Source organism: Danio rerio, chromosome 16, assembly GCF_052040795.2.
Source record: "Danio rerio strain M-AB ecotype USA chromosome 16, GRCz13ab, whole genome shotgun sequence".
In the NCBI taxonomy this organism is placed as follows: Eukaryota; Metazoa; Chordata; class Actinopteri; order Cypriniformes; family Danionidae; genus Danio; species Danio rerio.
This window is the reverse complement of record NC_141036.1, coordinates 51834227-51860346: the sequence shown is the minus strand read 5'-3', so window position 1 is coordinate 51860346 and position 26120 is coordinate 51834227. Positions and strand designations below refer to the sequence as shown.

General features: G+C 35.4%; 2 protein-coding genes across 6 annotated transcripts in view; both read right to left on the bottom strand.

The window, feature by feature from the left end:
• The window catches only part of LOC147840416 (uncharacterized), a 976031-nt gene that overhangs the window by 825549 nt on the left and 124362 nt on the right, over positions 1-26120 (bottom strand). The gene's annotated exons all lie outside the window — the stretch shown is intronic.
• The window catches only part of mtmr11 (myotubularin related protein 11), a 94082-nt gene that overhangs the window by 52853 nt on the left and 15109 nt on the right, over positions 1-26120 (bottom strand). For all 5 annotated transcript variants that reach the window (XR_015510179.1, XR_015510180.1, XR_015510181.1 and 2 more), the window contains 4 exon segments: positions 17682-17751; positions 2714-2850; positions 2449-2518; positions 589-728 (listed from right to left, as the gene is read on the bottom strand). Coding sequence is in view for 2 of the 5 variants with exons in the window: in NM_001326441.1 (NP_001313370.1) it covers positions 589-728; positions 2449-2518; positions 2714-2850; positions 17682-17751 (417 nt within the window). In the remaining 3 variants the exon portion in view is untranslated.

Sequence of the window (26120 nt, the reverse complement as noted above, 5' to 3'; positions counted from 1 at the left end):
TTAAGGTAAATATTATTAGCCTAGTTAAGCAATATTTTCTAATTGTCTACAGAACAAACCATCGTTATACAATAACTTGTCTAATTACCCAAATTACTTTTCAACCACAGTAGTTAAGCCTTATATTTTGTCAGGTAGTGTATAGATGTATTTTTAACAATAGAATGTATTACCACTTCTATGTTCAACAATAATACAGATATAAAACTCATTCCCTAACATGCTGATGTACTGTAAGCTGAATTCTAGTATCTTGGAAAATATCTAGTAAAATATTATTTACTGTCATCATGGCAAAGATAAAATAAATCAGTTATTAGAGATGAGATATTAAAGCTATTATTATTGTTTAGAAATGTGTTGAAAAAATGTTCTGTCCATTATAATAATAATATAATGCTAATAATTTAACTATTAAATACAAAACAGACAGTATTAATTATTACATATTTTTCTTCTTTTTACTGTATTTTTACACCAAATAAACACAGCCTTTATACCAGATCACAAACTCTAACTGAGCCCAAATTTTTTAATTGTTTTTTAAATCTGGCTTTACATTTTTTTCTTATATAGTAGGAAACATACCTCTACAGCTTGAGTATCAGGCGTGAGTCTGTCGAAGAGAAAGCAGAGGACCCGCAGATCTCGACAGTACAACACCAGTTCCTCTGGAGTGAACTTCAGAGAGCAGGTCGGGGTCACTAGTTTGGTGCGAGATGGTCCCACTACAACACACATTGAAATGCATTACAGTCAGCAGTGAACTTAAAGGCATGGTGGGTGTGATTTTGCCAAGTACGACGCGATGCTGGATTAACATCTATGTTGATCCTGGAACATCATTTTTGTTGGAAATTGTAATCCAGACCTATTCCTACCCCTAAACCCAACCATAACTGTAAATTATTCCCAAAATCAGAGGGGAATAAGAGTTGGATAACAATCATGTAAAACTATTAGGGATGTAATGGTATCAGAATGTCACGGTAGGGTAATACCTCTGTATAAATGGCACGGTACTGTATTTATTGAGTAATTTACAGGAAAACAAAACTAATGAAAAGACTCGAAAAAAGTGCCAAAAGTGTTTATTTACCTTAGCACTGAACATATCAATGACATACAAATTAGCCATCTAGCTGTAAGTTTTGAAACAGGAACTTTAATTTTTCAATTTTAATAACAAAAAAATAAAAAACCATGGAGAAAAAACAAAGTTTCAATTTAGTATTGTTGAAAACTCATCACATTAAACATTTAATCACTTACTCACTTAGATAGAGATGGGTTTTATTTTAAGGAAAATTATCATATAACTATAATCTGGTAAAAGCTGGGATCTCTGGGCATGTCCCCTGCAACAGAAAAAAACCCTCTCATTTGGGACTGAGGTTTCTGGGACAAGAGAGATATGATTTAGCCAAGGTTGACAGCAGTGGGTAACGTTGTGCATTGTCTTTCCACCGCTTGAGAGGACAAGCCATGAGTGAGATAGAGGTCTCTTTGCGGTACAAGTCAATGTCTGCATCAATCTAACAAGTGCGCTGTGTTCTGCAGTCCCCATGACTGTTTTTAGTCGTATTCCCCGACTTGTATTTCACCACAGTCTGGCAGTGCCTGCATACTGTTTTTTTCTTTGTCTGTCACCTTTTCTCCTTTTTCGCATCTTTTTAAAAAGAAACCGAACTGCTTCCACACATCCGATTTAAAACCCGATTTATGTTCGATCATTTCCAGCTCTTTTTCTTCCCCGCTACTAGCAACACACTCCATTTCTACATTACTGGATCTGTAGTAACAACAGACCGCAAAGGATGATGGCCACGCCTAGGCTGATGAGAATTGTAGTTCCCGCTACCTCCCGTTCGCTTCATTCGCCTAAGCAAACTTTTCTCAGAATTATAGTTTTGAGTCATGCGCCTAAGGTAATATTGAAAAGAATTACTATTGCGGTATGACGGTATTTACAATATAGTTACATCCCTAAAAACTATATAAACCGAACTGTAAGCCTAAACTTAACATAAACAGTAAACGTATCCCTTAATTCTGATTGGCTGAATGGAATGTTGTTCCAGAATCAACATAGATGTTAATCCAGGAACATGTCCTATTTGCTGAAATCAAGCTAACCGTAAAGGGATATAGTTCACTCAAAAATGAACATTGTCATCATTTAACTATTTCAAACTTTTTTGAGTTTCTTTCTTCTGTTGACCACAGAAGACGATACTCTAAAGAAAAAAAAAATCAGTAACCATTGACTTACATAGTAGGAAAAACAAATACTTTGAAAGTCAATGGTTACAGTTTTTTGTCTTTCTTATAATCAACACTGACATATATCATACAAATCATGAAGTGTTCCTTTTTGATTCAAATGTGGCCTAAATAGATCCTCAGCAGGGTTAATGAAAGTGTGTCCATCTGTAAAGTTTTCCTCACCTGCCACAACTTTCTCAATGGAGGCGAGAGCTACATCGTGATCTCCAAGCAACACAGGATCTGCATTATCCTGAATGAGGAGAAAAGGAAGCCATTAAGATAAATACGTCTGCAGAGGATGTTACACTAGACTGCCGAACACTTTAAAAAAAAAAAAAGCCAAAAGCACTTTTGAGCTTCACAGTAACGCACGACTTTACACGGAAAACAGAGAAAGTGCTGGGATTGTCATTGTGGAAACATCTCAGCAATCTGTGGTACTCACGTCAGGTTTCTGGCTGTCCTGAGGCACGAAGGCCACTCTGAAATGAGTGCAAAACAGAGTCCCAGACAACCAGCCTCCTCCTTCTTTAGCAGACAGCTTCTTCCTTACTAGAACGGCTCGCTGCAGCACACACTCTCCTGAAGAAACAGAGGAAATAAACATGATTGTTAAAGAAAATGCACATTTTGTGGCTGTAAAACATGCATGATAGATAGAAGATCAAATACAATTGATAGGTTTCAGTCAAGTGAAAGCTGTTGCTCAAAAAACAATGACCCCAACACTGGGTTTCATAGAAACAAAGCACAATCCGGTCATATTTCCATCGGTGTCAAGCTATGGTTTGACATATTTTTACCACACATCAACAGAGCAAACTAGAGGTATGATCACAAACTGTAAATTGTGGGCACTTGTGATCCAATTCCTGCACCCGCTGCCACTTTCAGTCATCTAAAACCATCATGTCCCAGTCAGAGCTCCAATTCTGCAATGTTTACATTTATCTTGTGAATATCCCTCATTGATTTAGTTATCGGTGACTCAAAATACATCTAAAATGTTCCTTTATTGATAGTTATTAGTCATGTGACCTGAGCAGAGACCTGGCAGGCAAAAAAAAACAACAACACTGAGCTCTAATGGTAGCTACATTGGCATCTCCACAGAAACACAGCACAATCCGGTCATATTTCCATCGGTTTCAATCTGTGAATATATTTGGATCAAACATCAACAGAACAAGCCAGAGAAATGATAACAAACTGTAAATTGTGGGCACTTGTGATCCATTTCCTGCACCCGCTGCCGCTTTCAGTCATCTAAAACCATCATGTCCCTGTCAGATCTACAATTCTGCAATGTTTACATTTATCTTGTTTGTTTGTTTATTTGTTTATTTAGCAGGGACAGTGTACATTAATTAGCATTTCTGCAAATGCACCAGAATTAGCCAGAAGGCTATTTTTCATCTGTTGTCCCTAAACAACCTAAAAAAAAAAAATACAAGAATTATACAATCAATCAAACATAGTTAAAAAGTACTAAAATAGACATGGTTATGTAGATGTTATTAAAAAAAAAAGAATATTTACAAATTAAACTAAAACACCAACATTTTGTAATAGAGATAAAATAGTTGAAACACATTTAGACAACAGATCATTAAGATGATAGGCACAAATGGAAACATGCTAGTTTCAATCTAATAGGAATGATGACACGTCTGATTCTCTATAAACCAGATTTTTAAATGTTTTTTGAATATATTAAAGGATGTGGATATCCCCTCAGGGATTTAGTTATCGGAGACTCAAAAGGCCATCTAAAATGTTCCTTTATTGATAGTTTTCAGTCATGTGACCTTAGATCTGGCATTTAAAAAAAAAAAAACAATGGGCCGTAATGGCAGCTATACTGGGATCTCCACAAAAATGCAGCACAATCCCCAGCAGACACATAACGTCATAAAACGCTATTATTAAGTTTGATTTTTGTCGCCTGCGTCCAAGGACAATGTTATTTTGACATCCAATAATGACATAAAATGACGCTGACGTTGTGTTGATTTTAGGTGTGTTGAGTGACCAAAATTCTACGCCCAGCCAACATCTTCAACCAGCCAAACTCCAAATTAGATCCAAATAGCTTCAACACACCTGCCAGGAAGTTTCTAGTATATCTAGTAAGAGCTTGATTAGCTGCTTCAGGTGTATTTGATTAAGGTTGGAGCCAAACTCTACAAGACACTAGTTTTCCAGGACCAAGTTTGGACACTCCTGTCTTAAACCGACATCATATTGACGTCAAATTCTGACATTTAATCATCAGGTATGGCAACCACAATCTTTCTGATAAACGTCTTAGTGGTAATATCCACACAACGTCAAGCTGTAACATCATTGGACGTTGATATTGTCCTGACATTGGGTTCTGACAGACAATTTTCACTTCCAAACAAAACGCAATGTCCCACAACACTGGGGTACAATCTGACGTCATGACATCCTGTGCCTGTTGGGTTCAGTCATATTTCCATTCGCTTCAAGTTATGACTATTTGGATCACATACCAACAGATCAAAACAGAGATAGGATCACAAACTGTAAATTATGGGCACTTGTGATCCATATACTGCACCCGCTGTCATTTTTCAGTTATTTACAACAGTCATGTTCCTGTCCGAGCTACAATTCGGCGATGTTAACCTCTATCTTGTGGATATCCCTCAATGATTTAGTCATTGGTAGGCCAACACTAGCAATCTGTGCTTGCAGAAATCTGCAGATTGTTTTAGTCCATCATTGATTTGATTTGTTTACTTATGTAAATGTGTGTAAATATACATTTATCCCATTTTTATATCAATTTCAGTATTTCAAGATTCAGTATTATACTAATGTTTGTAAAAACAATACTTTTACAAAATCTTGCAACCCAGGCTCATTCTGAAAATGTAGTCCTGTGGATGTTTTTGGAGAATGCGATTTATGTAGCCGAAGGTACGTATGGCTACATTTCATTTTTTTAAAGCGAACACTATGGGGCAGTATGACGCCGTTCCTTTCTGCGCTTACCGGCTGATCGCTTACCTCCATGTGGAGGGCTTTCCCGCCGCAACCAGTTTGTCCAGTTAGCTCGTCGTGTACATAGGCGGACTTGAGATGCAAGGTTCGAGTCCGGGGAAGTACAGTTACAGAAATGAGGTAAGACAAAAACAAAATTCAAAGAGAATGTGGTAAAATCCGAAATCGTGGTAAAAATCAAACGAGGGCTTTTCTTTTTCTGGACAGCTTTTGTAAATTGTTGGTTGGGTTTAGGGAAGTAAGCGGCCGGGCGGGTCAATCTGTAAAATTGGTTGGGTTCAGGGAAGGAGGAGGGTTGGTCAGTCGATTGGCCGGTCGCCCAGTCAATCATTCAGCCAGTCAGACAGACGGTCGTTGGACAGTGACCTCTGGTGGGTTTACGCGAGAACAGCACAGGCGCGAAAGGCACTCGCGAGAGACATTTGAGATGCAAAAAAAGCGCACTTCGCGGCCTCCCGTGGATTCGCGAAAACAAAAACTGCAAAAATACATACCTCCCGGGACGTATTTCGTGGTCTCCTGAAACGTCCACGGGACTACGTTTTCAGAATGAGCCTGGGTTGAAATCTTGCACAGAAATTGCAAAAATTGTCCCTTGTCACTAGTGAGAGCATTACAGTGTCTGCTTTTATTTTTGGTGTGGGTTTGTTTTGTTTAGAATAATATTTGTTGGTAGAAAAAAATCTATTTGTTCACTTCTGCTATTTATATTTTGACTTTGGATTTTAATTTATTTTTATTTGCCATTGACAGTAGCACTTTATTTGAATTGGTGTTCATGAGACTGTCAGGAAACCTTTATAATCATGACATGACCCATGTCATGAACGTGAATGACGTTTTTTTGCATGCTTATAACAACTGTCATTATAACAAGCTTATAACAAGCGTCATACGCTCAGTTATGACATTTTAAATGACAGGTTTATGACAACGTGACATAAATATTTCACAACCTGTTTTCGTCTTTGTCATGACATCTTGACATTACCAAGACAACAAAACTTGTCATAAATCTGTCATAAACATGATTGTAATGAAGTCATTATATGAAAACAATTTTATAACAGCGTCATTAATTTGTGGGGGGGATTTCTACTACAGAACTTCATGTGAAATCTATCAAAGCTAAAAATAAGTTCAACCAAAAATGTAAATTTACTCATTATTTACTTCCCCTCAAGTGTTTGCAAATCTTTTCCTTTTCCTTTTCAGTGGAACACAAAAGAAGACAATAAGAAGAATGTTAGAAACCGTAAACCATTGACATCCAAAGAAGGAAAAACAAACACTATGGAAGTCAATGGTTACAGGTTTCCAACATTTTTCTAAATATCTTCTATTGTTTTCAACAGAAACAGGTTTGTGACAAGCAAAGGGTGAGTAAACGATGACAGAATTCTTGGTTTTGGGTGGACGATTCCTTAAACATTGACAACAAGAAAATGTGTGGCTGACCAAACTAATATCTGTGGAAAAGCACTGCACAGACATCTGGCCTTTGACTCAAATGGAAGCTTCAAAGAGGCTCTGTGGGCGATTATGGTCTCATATATAAAAGATATGTGGTATTTCAAAAACTAGCTTAAAGGAAATTGTGACTTTGTTGACATGGAACTCACAATCATTAAAAAAAAACATAAGTTCACAGCATGACTTTTAATACTCTATTATGGAAAGAATTCATAATTCTAGATTGATTCTGACTATTTTGTAGGGGAGTATCGACTGTAGGTAAAATATGATTAAAATCTAACAGATTAATCAATAATCATATGTAAAATAACATGGTATAGTCAATTATTCATTCATTTTTCTTCGGCTTAGTCCCTTTTTTTATCAGGGGTCGCCACAGTGGACTGAACTGCCATTTATTCCAGCTATTTTTGAAGCAAAGATGTTGAATTGTCATTGGTGAATTATTTTCACAAACTTTTAAGGAGGGTGTAACGGTGGCACAGTGGGTAGCAAGAAGGTCACTGGTTCGAGTCCCAGCTGGGTCAGTTGGCATTTCTGCGTGGAGTTTGCATGTTCTCCCTGTGTTTGCGTGGGTTTCCTCCGGGTGCTTGGGTTTCCCCTACAAGTCCAAAGACTTGCGCTATGTGTGGGTGTGAATGGGTGTTTTTCAGTGCTGGGTTGCAGCTGGAAGGGCATCCGCTGCATAGAACATATGCTGGATAGGTTGGCGGTTCATTCCGCTGAGGCGACCCCTAATTAATAAAGGGACTAAGCCGAAAAGAAAATTAATGAATAAATGAAATTTAATTAGGTTTTTGAAATTGTAATAATACTTAACACTAATATAGTTTTACTGTATTAATGATCAAATAAATGCAGGTTTGGATATTATTTCCAAAACATTCATTAAAAAGAAGTCATGAGTCAAATTTTTAAAGACTCTGTGGGCTTTTATATAAATGATATACAGGATTTGAGGAGAATTATGATCCTGTGGACATTAAACTCACACAATTATAAAGATTAAAAGGAGAGGAGAGATGTATAATCCCAAACATGAATGTGAAATGATTCTAGCTGCTCTCAATGCTCTTGTGGTCACTTTTCAAAGAGAATTTCTTCATTTCATGACTCCCAAGGGCGCGGTGGACCTCAAAGCTCATTCCTGAGGCATCATGGGAGAAAGATGTCAGAGAAAACAGGATGCAGAAAGACCAGACAGTCACATTTAGCACTGTCGCAATAAAGAATTTTTGTTGTGCAATATATTGTCACAGAAATAGTTTTGATAAGTGATGTTATTGTCATTTTATTTAGGATCATTTTCACTGATCATGTCACTGATTATATAATGATTTTATTCCTGTCTTGCTTTTAGTCCAAATATCTAAAAACTCTCAAATCAAGAAGCATTTTCTACACAAGCAGGAAATATTGTCTTTTTTTATATTATGTCAAAATTAATTAAGTTTTTTTCTCAAAACAAGCTAAATAATCTGCCAATGGGGTAAGTAATATACTTGTTTTTCTTTGCATAAGATTATTTTGCTTACCCCATTGGGAGATGATTTAGCTAATTTCAAGGAAAACTCACTTAATTTTGACATATTATTTCCTAAAACAAAACAATATTCTTTGCTTGTCTAGAAAATGCTTCTTGATTTAAGGATTTATAGATGTTTGGACTAGAAACAAGACAGAAAATGTAAGACAATGACTTAATAAATAGCCATAAACACGTTAAATTGTATAATTAATACCTATTAAATGTCCTATGTAATTGTCAAATTCTTATATACTTTGACACCAGTGAGCTATAGAATGTAAATGTACTTGAAAAATGTATATTAAAAAATATATATTGCAACATCAAAAATTATTGAAGAAGTTTCATCAAGTATAAGTCAACATATTATTGATTATTTTGTCAAAACTTGGGGTTTAAAACGCAGGGCTTCTGGTAGCACCCAGAATCGCAAAGTCTACTAAAGGAGGTCAGGCATTTTCATTTATGGCTTCTAAACTCTGGAATACCCTTCCTGATAATGTCCGAGGCTCAAACCAAATCTCTCAGTTAGAAACTAGATTAAAGACTTATCTTTTTAGTACACATAATGAATCACATGGCAGTATGAGTGTGCTTCATGCAGGTGAGTGGGCTTGACAAACATTCTGCAGGACACACTCCTCCTGTCTTGATGCACCAGACATTTGGTTAGAAACACTTACATGCCTTATATGTTTGTTTTTATGTTTGTTTATAACACACACAGTGTACGCTAATACCTAATGGCTCATTTAAAATTATGTTTAATCGTAAAATTAATTCCCTTTCAGTTTAGCTCAAAATTAAAAGATTTCAGTCTTACAGAAAACAGCAGGCTAGTGTTAGGTTTCTGCAGTGTTTGCTAATTGGAACCACACAACCTGTTTAATTTGTTTTTGTCAGCATTTGTTTTCTATCAGTGTCACTTTCTGGCAAAATTATTGTCATTTTCCTCAAACTTCTCTGGTTCTTCGCTGGCTCTTTTTTTCTGGGTTTAAGCTAATGTGAACAAGAAACCATGAAGCAATGTCACATCTCACATTCCCAGCAGAGAGATAACAGCAAACTGTTTATGATTTCATAAGCTTGTGGTTAAAATATTGCTGGCAAGGTTTTCCTAATATAAATGTAAGACAAAGAAGAACAGTTCAATCATACATTCAAAATATATTCATTCATGAAACAATGAAAAAAAAATTAATATTACATTTATATAATAATAATAATAATAATAATAATAATAATAAAAATAATAATAATAATAATAATAATACAAATACTAATAAAAAAGGTATTTTTCACATATTTATATTCAGTCTTTTTTCTTCATCTTAGTCCTTTATTTATCAGGGGTCACCACTGCGGAATCAACATATACATATGCATATACATATACATACAGTTGAAGTCAGAATTATTAGCAGCCCTGAATTATTAACCCCCGTTTATTTCTTTTCCAAGTTTCTGTTTAATGAAGAGAAGATTTCTTTAACACATTACTAAATATAATAGTTTTAATAACTCTTTTCTAATAACTGATTTATTTTATTTTTGCCATGATGACAGTAAATAATATTTGACTAGATATTTTTCAAGATACTTCTGTACAGCTTAAAGTGACCTTAACTAGGTTAATTAGGTTAACTAGGCAGGTTAGGGTAATTAGGCAAGTTATTGTATAATGATGGTTTGTTCTGTAGACTATCGAGAAAAATATAGCTTAAAGGGGCTAATAATTTTGACCTTAAAATGGTCTGTTAAAATTTTTTAACTGCTTTTATTCTAGCTAAAATAAAACAAATCAGACTTCCTACAGGAAAAAATATTATCAGACACACTGTGACAATTTCCTTGCTCTGTTAAACAGATATTTAAAAAAGAAAAATAAATTCAAAGGGGGGCTAATAATTCTGACTTCAACTGTATATATATATATATACACACACACACACACGCACACATACACACACACACACACACACACATATATATATATATATATATATATATATATATATATATATATATATATATATATATATATATATATATATATATATATATATATATATATATATATATTCATTCATTTTCATTTCGGCTTAGTGCCTTTATTAATCTAGGGTTACCACAGTGGAATGAACTGCCAACTTATCCAGCACATGTTTTATGCAGCAGATGCCCTTTCAGCCGCAACCCATCACTGCGAAAAACCCAGACACTCTCATTCACACATGTACATGACGTACAATTTTAGCTAACCTAATTCACCTATAGCACATGTCTTTAAACTGTGGGCGAAACTGGAGCATACAGAAGAAACCCACGCCAACACAAGGAGAACATGCAAACTCCACACAGAAATGCAAACTAACTCAGCTGAGGCTCGAACCAGCAAAAGGCGACAGCACTACCCACTGCGCCACCGCACAGATACTGTATATACATATGCATATATGGCTCAGTGGTTTGCCCTGTTGCCTCACAGCAAGAAGGTGATTGAATAATTGATCGATGTATACATACATTTTTGTTTTTAACTTACCGGCTGTCAGCGGTCTATATACAGTATAAAGCACTGTTCACCCCCGGGGATGCTTCAGTTTCTGCTGTCCTGCATTGGATGGTTATCTGAGATTGTGCGACTGTACTGATGAAGAGAGCATGTGTGTCTCTTTGCAATGTGAGCCCTTTGACCCTGAGCGGTCCATCTGCTTTTGTGCATCCATGCACTTAACCATACATGCTGTATATTTTGTACAATATGGCCAATTAGAAATGCAACGATTACAGATTTGGGTTGTACTATTATCAGGGTTCATACACATTTTTATTATTAAAATACCATGACTTTTCCATGATTTGTACAAGACTTTCAAGTAAATTGTCATGACCTAATGTTTCATGCAATGTCTAAATATATGTGGCAAACGAAAAACAATGCGTGTTCAAATTTATTACAGCAGATATTAAAACACACAACAATCTATTTAGTTGAAATTCATATTTATGTCTATGTGAAATTGATTTAGATAATGCTTACACTGCACTAATAATGTGAGAGTATGTGATTGGTCAAAGACAGAAAAGAAGTAAAGACAACTAACCAATATTCAAGTGTACAGAGATCTGTTTTCCATGACTTTTCCAAAACTGTGTTTATTTTTCTGTTTTAACAAAACTTTTCCTGGCCTGGGAAATGCCATGTCAAAATTCCAAGACTTCTCCAGATTTTCCATGACCGTATGAACCCTGATATAGGGACCCTATCATACACCCGGCGCAGTGGGGCACAAGGCGTGGCGCAGTAGTCTTTTGGTAGTTTCAGCTTGGCGCAAGAGTCGTTTTGAAGCGTTGCGCTACGCTCTTTAAATAGCAAATACATTAGCGCTAATTTGTGCGCCCATAGGCGTTCTGGTCTAAAAAGGAAGGCGTTCTGAGGCGGACCGCTGGTGCGTTGCTATTTTGAGAAACTATAATAGATTTTTCATTAGACCAAAACTAACCCGGTCTAAACTCCGGCACAGAGCTGCACCTCGCTTACACACTGCTTAATAGATTTTTGCAATAGGCAAATATCTTTACATATGAAAAAATTTAAATATTAAGGATATATATATATATATATATATATATATATATATATATATATATATATATATATATATATATATATATATGTGTGTGTGTGTGTGTGTGTGTATATATATATATATATATATATATATATATATATATATATATATATATATATATATATATATATATATATATATATATATATATATATATATATATAGGATATAATAAGAATAGATATAGGATATAAATATAAAGGATTAAAATATTACAAAACTTATTATTTTCTAGCCTACATAAATATGAAAAATTACTGCTTTTATGTCTTCTTCATCTCGGGAGGCTTTTTCAGTTCATTCATAACAATTTGCTTTTGTATAATGTTATTATTATTAGCAGTATTACTTATTATATCCATATTTATATTTGTTTTATTAAAAATAAGCTTAGATTTGCCCACCTGTCAGGTTTTAGACCATATGGGGCATGGCAGGTGTATTTGGAAATAACTTAGTATTTTGATCACACTTGGTCATTATTGTTCATTTATTCGTTTGCTAGAAATTAGAACTAAATTTAGAAATAGTTTTCAAATAAATCTTTGTGCTTAACAAACAAAATTAATTATTTATAGACTAATTGATGTCTGTGCATAAAGGTTTCCCTATCCAAGAGCGAATGTGAAAGTAGATCCATATCTCTCATTCTCACACAGTAGATGCTCTGTTTAACAGTTTACTGTTAAAAAACTGTTAACTGTTAACTGTTTGCTTGTGAAATGCTCATTTTTTCCACTTATACTTACTTTTTGTCCTGTAAATATCGAATGCGCTCTTGGCGCGACGCAGCTGACTCTTAAAGGTAATGGGAGATGAGACTCTAATTGGTTTATTCTCAAAACACACCTATAACTCATTAAGAAAATAAACTCAACCCTTTTAGCCCATGCGCCTTGGCGCAAAGCGCATTTTACCGTCCGTAAATTAGCAAAAATGCGTTCTGACATGCTCTGAAAGCGTTTGCGCCCTGCGTTTTGCACTCTGCGCATGGACCGTCAAAATAGAGCCCATAATCTGAGAAATAATCAGGGTTATCAACTATTCATTAATTTTGAAAACCCTACAACTTCAGAAAATCACATGAAAACTCCTTATATTCTAAAGTGTTATTTATTGCTGCTAAGTAACTAATTAATACAGCACATAATAGTAATAAAAAACAACAGTCAATTTCTTTTTAGGCTTAAAAATAAGTATAAAAAAAAGGGGTTGTCATTTAAACAAGTTATAATTTTACATTGAAAATAAATGACAGAACAATAAATAAAAATAAGACTAAATAAAAAAAACTAGTATTTATCTAATGTAAATCTAAGCTACATATAAGCCAAGTACTTCCCTTTTAAGAGAACAAATGTAGTCAAAGGCTGCTGAACGTCTATCTTCTGATCAACTATATTACAAAATTGTTTGGCATTTTTCATTTTGTATTTTTTTCCCATGTTTATTCCATACAAAGTATGAAGCTGACCAGTCCAGTTTGTCATGTGACTTGCGGTGTGGCATTCTTTCAACTAGGTGTGCCTGGAAAGCGTAAGTGTGTCGTGTCACATCGCTCCCAATATGCGCTCAAGCTGCCCCCCTCCATTGGAAATAACAAACTTGCACACGTAAAAGATGCAATATGTGAACGGCCCTTAGTTAATAGCCTCCGCCATAGTTTAGCCTTAGCATACAAGCTTAGAACTTTAAACTAGCGCACAGTTGCCAACTTTTGTTTAGTTGCAGCAGTTTTGTTCCATGCAGAAACGCAGTGTTGAGAAGCCTTTATGATTAACAGTGACAAATTAAAGCGCGGTTATTAGTGAAATTGGTTAATCGTTGAATCCCTAAGGCCAATAAGCACATCTGTTTTTACATTTTAAAGAATTTATATTAAAAATACTGCGAAAGCAGATTATTGAAAAGTAATTCAGTTAATACTGCTCAAAGAAGTCAAATTACTGAGAAAAAAAAATGTAAAATTGTAATTGATGTAAAATGTAAACATTTTGTAATTTCACTGTCCAGAAATGAAAGCAAGCAAACGTAAAACAGTGGTGGGAAATGCAGACAGTTGTGTGTGTGTATGTGTGTGTGTGTGTGTCTTTGGTGTTTAAACAGTTAGAGACTATATGATCCGAATTACCACAAAGCGGCATTAATAAACGCTGCCGCTCCAGGAGGGCCGCTGGGTGTAAGTGCTGATATGAAGCGTTTCAGATTAGCTTGTCTCGGTCGAGCTCACGGTCTGCCAACATTCCAGAGTAAAGCTGCTGCTAAAACACTCTGCTGACACTGAGATTATGGCGAGGGGCTGCAGGGCTTCAACACACACTGAACGATTGTTTTCTGAGCCCGTTCACACCCACACAGACCCACTGTTACGCTCCCGCACCGACCACAACCATCCAGACCTGCAGGGGATCAGCGGCGCATTTAATTTATCAAAACACTGCAGCTTTTTCCACCAGAGAGCGAACTCGCCTGTTAGAACACTACAGCACTGTTTTTGCATGTTACATTGCACTAAACAAACACACTGGACATATTAAGTGAATATGTGAATACTTAAATCAGATGAAGTCAGAATTATTAGCCCTCCTGTGTATTTTTTTCCCCAATTTCTGTTTCAAGAGTTCGGCATGCTGTCCCGGGAGAGAACACTGAGCTCGGAGATAATTGAGCCCAGGGCTCCCGCCCGGTCTAGAAGCATATCAGGAGAACCGAGATCAGGAAGGTCTTGATTGCTCCCCCTTTAAAAGAGGAGAAAAAAAAGGCGGAGATGGGGTGGAAGGGGGGATTCTTCCAAAATGAAGACAGAGCAATAAGGAGAAAGTGATCCCTTTATATTAATCTAGGATCATTCTGATTGGATTTTACTGATTACGGATGAGTGGCCAGGGGTCATATCATATCACGTGCTCCTCTCGAAATTAGTTTATGAAACTTCACTTATTAGAGAGTAGTTTTCAGCACATTACTAAACATGATAGTTTTCATAACTCACTTCTAATAACTGATTTATTTGATCTTTGTCATGATGACAGTAAATAATATTTTACTAGATATTTTTCAAGACACTTCTATACAGCTTAAAGAGACATTTAAAGGCTTTAATGGGTTAATTAGGCGAGTTAGGGTAATTAGTAGGGATGTATGGTATCAGAATTTCACGGTAAAGTAATACCTCGGTATGAATGGCACGGAATGATATTTATCGAATAATTTACAGGAAAAACAAAACTAATGAAAAAACTCGAAAAAAGTGCCAAAAGTGTTTATTTACCTTAGCGCTTAACATATCAATGACATACAAATTAGCCATCTATATTTAAGTTTTGTAACAGGAACTTCAATTTTTCAATATTTCACGCCTAGGCTGATAGGAATTGTAGTTCCAGCTACCTCCCGTTCGCTTCATTCATTCATTTTATTGAGTCATGCGCCTACGGTAATACTGAAAAAAATTACTATTGCCGTATGACGGTATTTACAATATTGTTACATCCCTAGTAATTAGGCAAGTTATTAGCCCCTTTCACACATACACAAAAAGGAAAATTTGTTCTGGTGTTACAGTTTAACTGGTGACCGTGTTAACAAATTGTCAGATTCGTCACTTTTTAACAACAAAAAAACATGCCCATACCAAATAAAGATTCTTATTACTTGCTGTCAGTGTCACTGTAAACATGATTGATTTTAATATCTGTGTAGCAGAGCAGTATATAACCAAAATTAAGCTAAAAAATAATTATAGTGTACATGTCATCAATGTGATTCGAACTCGTGTAGTCAAAATGTTCAGCACACATATCAATCAACCTATCTAACTGAGCAGTTCATAACAACACATGAAACCATCTGTATTATTATCTTTGATAGACAAAATGTGCTTTGCTGTGGTTGTGGACTCGTATTAACATGTTTCATCATGTTTACATGTTGTTTACATGTACTCGTGTTAAGAAGTTTCATCATGTTTACATGTTGTTTACATGTACTCGTGTTACATGTTTCTACAAACTCTCCCGCTGATAGAATAGCTCTAAATGACAAAACGATGTTGGTCAAGTTGGTCAAACCATGTTTTTTCAAAGTTGTAGACTCATGTCAACCTGTTTTACGCAGCTGAGGCCTTTCCAGCCGCAACCTATCACTGGGAAACCCATACACAATCATTCGCACACATACATACACTACGGACAATATAGCCTACCCAATTCATCTGTACCACGTGTCTTTGTGGGGAAAACCAGAGCACCCAGAGGAAACCCACGCAAACGCAGGGAGAACATGCAAACTCCACACAGAAACGCCAACTGACCTAGCCGACGCTCGAACCAGCGACCTTCTTGCTGTGAGGCAACAGCACTACCCACTGCGCCACTGCGTCACCATTTCTGTCACCTGACCTACATCTATAATATAACTAAATGCAGTGAATGCATAACTAAATGCTCTACAGAATGTTACGTTTACACACACATGCACAAATGACATGTAAATGCATCAGCTTTTTACAGCGTAATACTCACTACTTTTGAGTACTTTTGAAAATTCTACTTTTTACTCCTACTTTGAGTAATATTTACAACAGATACTTTTACTCTACTTGTACTACATTTTTAGTCAAGTGATGGTACTTTCACTTGAGTATGATTTTTGAGTACTCTTTCCACCACTGCTTACAATACAATAGCTTCTTAAATGTACATTCAGCAGGGGGAAATTAGTATTGAACACTTCATATTTTTCCGGGGAATAATACTTCTAAAGGAGCTGTTTACATGAAATTGAGCAAGATTTTGGGAAAAACCCAAACAATACACACTTAAAAATAAAACAAAACAAAAAATCTGAAAAATTAGTTTTGTGTAATGACAATGAAATGACACAAGGAGAAACTACTGAAATACTGATACATATTTAATACTTTATATAAAAGGCTTTTTTGGTGATGGCAGCTAAAATACGCCTCTCATATGGAGAACAAAGCCACAAGCATTGCTCAGGTGTGAGTTTTAGAAGAGGTGTGGGTCTCTTCTATCAAATCTGCTCTTTAATTTGTAATTCTATTTGATTCAGATCAGGTGATTGGCTGGGCCATTTTACAGCCTTATTTTCTTTCTCTGAACGCATCTAAGAGTTTCCTTGACTGTGTTTTGGATCATTGTCTTCCTGAAATGTCCACCCTGGTTTCATCTTTATCCTCCTGCCAATGTAGATGTTGGACTGAATAGGCTAATATTCATTTACACTGAGGAAGGGCAGAGGGTGGCTGAAAAACAACTGAGAGATTTCAGCTGCTGTCTGGGCTTTCACTGCCTTTCTACACCTCCCTTTCTTCTTATGTTTTCTGAGAAAGATGGTGACGTGTTCAGTACTTATACTCCCCAACCTATATATTTTATTTAATTCAAAATCTGAAAAACTTTCAAAGAAAAAGATGCAGAAGACTATCACTATATTGTGAAATATATGCCACACCTAAATATATATGAACAGTGTTTTAAATGAGGGTCAAAATATATTGATGATTTCAGAATGATCATGCAACAGAAAATGGTTACTTTAATTGTACTAATATTCTACAATAGTACAGCTTTTACATATTTGATATTTCAGCTTTGGTAAGCAGAAATATTTTCCCACCCCAAAACATAAATAAACTCCATGCATCAGTGTAAATGACTTCAGAAGTCAAACACATGAAACAAATCAGGTGTCAGCATAAAATAAATATAGTATGACTTTACCTGGTAAACAGCAGAGGCCGAGCACATCTCTTCCTCGTGCATGAAGGCTACTGTGGCTCATCATCCTCTCCTGTAGAGAAATAATGAAGAAATGAAGGATATTACATCAAATATAACTCTTTAAAAGAATCATACACCATATATTATCTATGAAAAAAACTAAAACAAGATTGAGCCGTGTGACCACCCTGTTTTTTTAATGCATGATGTATGAGCATGAAAAAGATTTATAAAGTTACAAGGCAAATTTACAAATCAACTCTGTGTCTATTTACACAGAAAAGCACATATCAAGAGTTTCAACTGACAAGGCTTTAAAATAAATGCTGATGTTTTGTTTTGCTAGGTGCTCCGCCATTTTCAGGACAAGGAACAGCAGAACTTCATACACCTCTTTTGACTCGGGGTGCTTTCACACCTAGATGTTTGTTTCGGAACCTGGCGTGTTTGTCCCGTTAACTTGGTTCCTTTGGCATACAGTATGTGGACAATGCAACAGCATTCTGATTCACACCGAAACAATCGAGATCGAGGTGTAGCTATCAAGTGTTAAAGCTAATGTATCTCCCAAGCATAAACAGTTTAATCAGGGATGACAGGGTTGGGACATGTTGTTGCAACTGTTCCCAATTACAAAATTCATTTAAAAGCTTGCCATACTAACAATGTACGATTTAAATTTTATCACAGTTTCATTCATTTTCTTTTCGGCTCAGTCTCTTCATTAATTGGGAGTCGCCACAGCAGAATGAACCGCCAACTGATCCAGCATGTTTTTATGCAGCGGATGCTCTTTCAGCTGCAACCCATCTCTGGGAAACATCCCCACACACTCATTCTCACTCATACACTACGGACAATTTAGCCTACCCAATTCACCTGTACCACATGTCTTTGGACCAGAGGAAACCCATGCGAGCACGTGGAGGACATGCAAACTCCACACAGAAACGCCAACTGACCCAGCCAAGGCTCAAACCAGCAAACTTCTTGCTGTGACAGCCTTAATATCAGGTGATTAATTGGTCTTTATAATGCATGATAGATAAGCAGCCTTCGATGCAATCATAGACTGTAAAATATATGGATGTAGTATCCGTGACGTCATCCATAGGTTTCTGAAGAGCGCAAAAGAAGCCACAAGTAGGCGCGGCCAACCGTCGCCATTTTGTTCGCGCGTCATCGCACTCACGACGGGATACCAAACAAGGGCAAAGAGGCGGAGAGTGAGCGGAGCTACAGACACTTGCTGGCATTTTGCTTGGACCTGGTTCAGACACACTTTACTTTGGGAGAAACGCTTAATACTTTATCACCTGTGACTCGTTTGTATTCTGACCACTTGTGCTTGGTTGTACACTATATCAAAAAAGTGTTTAAACTTTTAAAAATACTGTAGTAATACATTGAGCCACTAAACATTGTTCTTCTGACGTTTTTCTACAGGAGGAAAACGTGAATTACTTCCAAACACTTCAGATATAGTCTGTGTTAGTTAATGTAAGACTATTGATGAAATCCAGCATAACACTGTATGACAACGCTTCAGATGACTGCTCTAGAGCCTACAGCTAACTAATCTGACAGATTCTGGAGTGCATTACAGCTCTAAATATAAATATAAACGATAAATGATCTTAAATAAAACAAATACATGTATAGAGATGGTATATAAGTATATAACTTTACTCACATGGGAAACGGAGGCCACGTGAATAGTTTGTAAGCACAATTAAGTGCACACAGCATGCCATGCCATATGATAATTGTAGGAAACAAGTCCAAAAGGCAATTGACTGTGTAAAGCCACATAAAACAACACAGAAATACGATAAATATGCAGAGATCAGTGGCTAAACTGCAGGATTCAGCTGAGGTGACGTGACGGCGACCAGCGAGACCTAGCTGTCACTCAAGTGGCCACGCCCTTAATTATGCAAACTCAATATAACTTAATATAAAGGAAACAGATGAGTAATAAAAAAATTCACCCCCCTCACAGTTGTCATGAAGGGTAATATTAGCTGTATTAACCAAAATCTTTTTTTGTACCAGGGTGTAAACACCTTTTTTCTGCTGTAAAGTTGGCCATTCTAACAGTGGGCTTAATTGAAATTTGCTCTATTATGGAGCCAGGAGCGGCCACGACTAGCGGAATTTCGAATGAATGGCAGTTTTAGTTACTTCGGTATTGGCTTCCCAAGAAGGAGCGGGAGGTTGCCGCTTGGATGCAATCAATTTATTTGCTTCCCCGCAAAAAAAAAAAAATGCTTTTCTTTGATTGTCCGTCTTGTTATTAGCCCTAATATCTTTAAAAAGTCTTAAATCAAGAATAATTTTCTAGACAAGCAAAAAATATTGTCTTGTTTTCAGAAATAATACGCCAAAAAAGTGAGTTTTTTTCCCTTAAACAAGCTAAATAATCTGATAATGTGATAAGCACAATAATGTTATGTCAAAAACAAAAGGAGATTATTTTTCTTACCCCATAGGCAGATTATTAAGCTCATTTTAGCTTAATTTTGGTAGATTATTTTATAAAACAAGATTTAGGAAACTAAAATCTGCATCTGAGATAGATAGAATCTAACATTTTCCATTAATCTGAATAGATTTCTTTTTTTACAAGATGCAAAAAAGCTGACAGCTATGCTTTAAAAAACATTAATGTTTGTCTGGATGCTCATTCAAGTTTCAGTTCCACCAGTGCAATAAACCACAGAAGCAGTTTCATTTACAAGAGGCTAAAACAGCATGAACTGATGTTATCACTCTATATTAAAACAAGGCGTCTATCACTTACTGCGATGGATACAGTATAACATTCTTGCAGAGTATTAGGAGCTCTTCTAAATAAGGAGCTCTTCAGAGACTTTTCTACATTGAGACTTTGAACCAGAAGAAGCATGTTGATTATAACTGCAGACATCTAAAGTTTGATCAACACATTCTACCATTGTTAAAGGCATAATCCACCCAAAACTGAAAAATCTATCAGTATTTAATCACACTATAGTGCTGTTCCAATTTAGTACAGCCAAAAAATAAAACTGCATACTGAATGAGTAAATGGAGAACATGCGATTATTTTTGTAAATAAACCACATGTAAAAAAAATATTTTGCTCGATTTGCGAGTTTCAGTTCAGCATTTATAGATTTAGTTGCAGGACAACAAAGTCTAAAAGACAGCTTGACTACAATCCAGCAGAACAAGACGAGTTGTTTTCTGGTTTCCTTTAAACTTCTTGAGAGGAGCTTTTGTTTTTGAGCTTTTGGTGTTCTGGCCAACAAGACATGAAGAAAAACAGCAAGAACAACGCAACAAAGTGTTACTGAAGTTCAGTTTTAAACTTTAACTAGGCCAAAAAGCAAAGCATGAACAAAGTAATAGTATGTTGATTTGTCTGATTTTTTTCATGTTTAACCTTTTGAATGAACATTTGTTTTCAGGGGGCACCCGAAGGTAACGGGAATGCCACACAGAAATGCCAACAGACCCAGCCGGGACTCGAATCAGCGACCTTCTTCCTGTAAGTATATATATATATACTTACAGGAAGTACTTATATATATACTTACAAAAAATAATAATAATTATTATATATATATATATATATATATATATATATATATATATATATATATATATATATATATATATATATATATATATATATATATATATATATATATATATATACTGTATATATATATATATATATATATATATATATATATATATATATATATATATATATATATATATTATTATTTTTATTTTTTTACGTATTTATGTAATAATCATACTAAAATAAAGATATTTTTAATGTTTATTTTAAAATATTGGCTATAGCAGAAGAGCACCAACTGGGTGGGAATAAACATAGTAAGTCTCCATCTGTCAAATTCAGATAAGTAAGTCAATGGTTATAGCATTGCATTTCTGGCATCCTGAGTTTGGAGCAAAATTTTGGTGCATCACTTTTAAAAAAAAAAAAAAAGGAAAAAAAAGAGTAATTTATTGCATCACTATTGCAATTACGATACTTTTTTGTGTAGCCCTAAACAGAAGACAATAAAGTACCCCATTATGCTACTGTAAAAGCTTCTAATTTTGATTAGTCTCTCCTGGCAGGCCTGTGGTGGCATTTAATAAATAAATTAATTTAAAAATATATATATAAATAAATAAATCCATAAAATTCATTTATTGCAATTTAATTAGTAAGGAAGTAAGTCTGGTGAAATCAAATGACCTGCCCAATTCAACCCAAAGACCTTAACTTCAGTCATTTCCAAGAGACATTTTTTTTTTATCAGCGTTTATCATTAGTTTAGTTATTTAGCACTCTATAAACTTGTAATACTATGAAGCCTAAACACCATACATTAGAAGTAACAGGCTGTTCTGAGCTGTTAGATTTAGCCACACTATAATACTGTGATGAATTTGTACATTCATGACTTGTCATTGAGGCAGACTGGTTTTAATATAAGCTGTTTGACTAACAAAAAAGTTTTAACCAGATGCTTTAATTGAACAGTTACCTTTTTATATGAATAGTGCAAAATAACTTTCACTTCTAAGTTCATGACCCCTGTAAAAAAAAATAAAAATAAAAATAAAACTTCTACATGTATTGTACAAGAACAAGGACTTGTTAAAGCACTTAAATATTGTTCCTTTTCTGTTGATTCACTGTCTGGTGCATGAATGATTAAATGCAAAAGTATAAACAGTTGAAGTCAGAATTATTAGCCCCCCTGTATATTTTTTCCCCAGTTTCCTTATAACGGAGAGATTGTTTTTCCAATGCATTTCTAAACATAATAGTTTACATAATAACACAACATAATAACTAATTTCAAATATCTGATTTCTTTAATCTTTGCCATGATGACAGTACATAATATTATATTAGATATTTTTCAAGAGACTAGTATTTAGATTAAAGTGACATTTAAAGTCTTAATTAGGCAAGTTAGGGTAATTAGACAAGTCATTTTATACAGTAACTAAGGTTTGTTCTGTAGACTATCTGAAAAAATATTACTTAAGGGAGCTAATAATATTGACCTTAAAGTTGTTTTTAAAAAATGTAAAAACTGATTTTATTCTAGCCGAAACAAAACAAGAATTTTTTCCAGGAGAAAAAATATTAAAGGAAACATTGTGGAAGGCTAATCCTTTTGACTTCAACTTTATATATATAAACAGTGATATTTTTTGCTTCAAAACTTTAATTATATGGTCTAATCTAAATGCACATGCTTCATCATGCAGTTAATACTTAAAAAATAATGCTGAAATGTTTTTGTTTGCTTGTTTTTGACATGCATAATAATATCAACATGATGATTGTTAAAACAGCAATTAGGAAACTTTCTTAGATGGTTAATATCACACACCCATAACATTACACACTACATGAAAAAGTATGTGAAAAAAGCATAATAAGGGCGCTTATCTCCACATGATCAGCAACAATTGTGTTCAAAACAAACACAACAAACACAGTCACAACAGAAGAGATGAAAGGTAAATGGAAATAGTTTATTGATAGATTGATAGAGTTAACCAGTGAGGCAGTGAAGTGCTGAGTAGAATCACTTAACAGTTCTTGGGTTCCTATCTGATTGTAAGTGGGAAATGTCAGATAAGTGCATTGAGCATTTAAAAGGGTGGTCAACTACGAGATCATATTTTAAACTTTAGTTGATGTGTAATGTAGCTGAACATAAACAACATCCCTGAATGTAAAATGCTCAAAGTTCAATGCAAAAGAAGATCTTGGTTTTTACAGAGTTAGCTTAGCAAAGCCTCCAATGAACGAATTTTGAGGACTACAAAAAATACCTCCGGCCCTTGTGAGATCACAAAGGTTCTTTTACCGCGTTCTTTTACACACATTCAAATGCTTTATTAGTTACTTCTCTCAAAGTTTCTAATATTTGTGCTAAAAATGAAATTACCCAACACCAACATGTTCTTGCCTCTACATTTATGAGGACTAGGCATTGGATGATAACCGTTTTCACGGTATACCTTGGTTCGGAAAAGTCAAGGTTTTAAAACCATCTGAATTTTCTGTAATACCGTAAGGTATGTGTAACATTTTTTATTTACCTTTTATTGTTTGTTTTTTAGGACAACAGTATCTCCAGAAGAAAAGAAATCCAAAGATGCGGTTTTACATTGTAAGGAAATCTGTGTTTTTGAAACCAATGAAGAAAGCAGAACAAGTAATTTATTTTAATTATTTTGCCTTACATGTTTACTGCTCCAAAATATTTTAAATATTTTAAAAAAATAGAATATATTCTCTACAAAGTAGAAAAATTGTTGTTTTTTTACCCAGACATTTAAAAATAATATATTTTAGAGCAGTAATCTCAATACCGTGATACCATGATAATTTTATCCAAGGTTATCATACCATCAGAATCTGATACCGGCCCATGCTTAATGAGAAACAAAATATAATCCAAATAATCCAATCTAACACTATGTCCTAACTACATGCAATGCAAGCCCTTTGCCAATCCAGATTCCCTCTCTCGGCTCCCCTCATTTTCCTGTCTCAACTTCATTGTCCTATACCATAGAGGTTAAAAAAATGATAAAAAAATTGTCTATAGAAACAGTTCCCATTTCCCCAATGTGCCATCTGAACAACAACAAAGTATGACAACAATCACCTCAGGTGTTGACTATGTGAATTATTGGCTAACGTTATGTGATTTAATCGAATATCACTAAGTTACGAAGCATGCGATCTATCTCAGATGCAGAAAAACTAGTTCATGCTTTTATGACTTTTAGACTGGATTACTGTAATGCTCTGTCTACTGGTTGCCCAGCATCCTCTATTAACAAAGTTCAGCTAGTACAAAATGCAGCTGCCAGAGTTCTTACTAGGTCAGGTATGACCATATCACCCCAATTTTATCCTCCTCACTGGCTGCCTGTTAAGTTCCGTATAGATTATAAAATATTGCTTCTTACCTATAAAGCTTTAAATAATCTAGATCCTGTTTATCTAACCAACCTTCTGTCTCGCTACAGTCCAAACCGCTCTTTAAGATCTCAAAGCTACACTTCTTGTAGTACACATAATAGCAAAGTCCACTAAAGGAGGTGATCATCATATGAGCTCTCATAATAAAATAACAACTTTTTTTTGCGCATGCCGAAATTTATTAGATAAAGTTGATGTGCATTTTTTTTCTTCTAAAATAAACATTTATCCTACTCATTTATGCGCACTTTTAAAATGTATGTTCATCCTGGCATTTTCATCAAGCATTTTTTATGCAATAAATCAAAAATGTGCAAAAGTAAAGTTTCACATACTAATTTCGAGAAGAGCATGTAATTTGATTGATCGCAGCTGTTCTCTCAACTTCAATTATTAGCAAGCCAATCGAATCATTCCAAACTCACTATAACTAGACGATCTGAATCCAGCTTTTCTACGATTTTGCCAATCATTATTTCAAATTCAGGAGAGAAGCAAAGGTTGCAAAGGGTGTTGTTTTCCACTCCTCCACTGCTGAGACTGCAGCTCTGCACAAGACTTTTGGCCAGCAGAGAAATTAAAATGGTCGTGCCGAACTGAGTCTGGTTTCTCTCAAGGTTTTTTTTCTTCACTCTCCTATTGGTGAAGTTTTTTTTCCCTCTCCGCTGTCGCCACTGGCTTGCATGGTTCAGGATCTGAAAAGCTACGCATCGATGAATTTCCTCTTCAGAGTTTGGACTCTCAGTAATGATTTTAAATCACACTGAACTGAGCTAAACTGAACTGAACTTAAACACTAAAAACTGAACTACCCTGATCCAGTTACTATGACCATTTATGTGAAGCTGCTTTGACACAATCTACATTTGTAAAGCGCTATAAAAATAAAGCTGAATTGAATTGAATTGTTTTACACACATTGTTCAGCAATGTAGACCCCAATGGTGATGAAATAGTGTCGAAAGAATCACATACTGTATTTATAAGGTATAATTCACCCAAAAATGCCATTTTTGTCTAAGCGTAAAGATGTATTTGCGGCCGCGAAATCACACGTGGCGTGAGCAGACCGTGACCTATTACCACAGAGAGGGCGGGTACGCGCGCATTTGAATGAAGTCTACTTTAGTGAACAGAACCTGCATTGGCTGTGAATAACAGGTAATAAATAGGCATTACTTCCTTATTTTCATTTTTTGAAGAATCCCCCATCCACCCCATCTCCCCCTTTTCCTCCCTTACCAGGGGGAGCTCTCGAGAACTACCCCTTATATGCTTTTCGACCAGGTGGGAGCCCTGCGGTCAATTATATGCGAGCTCAGGGTTCCAAGCTCAGCATGGTGACGCAGTGGGTAGCACAATCGCCTCACAGCTAGAAGGTCGCCGGTTTGAGGCCTGGCTGGATCAGTTGGCGTTTC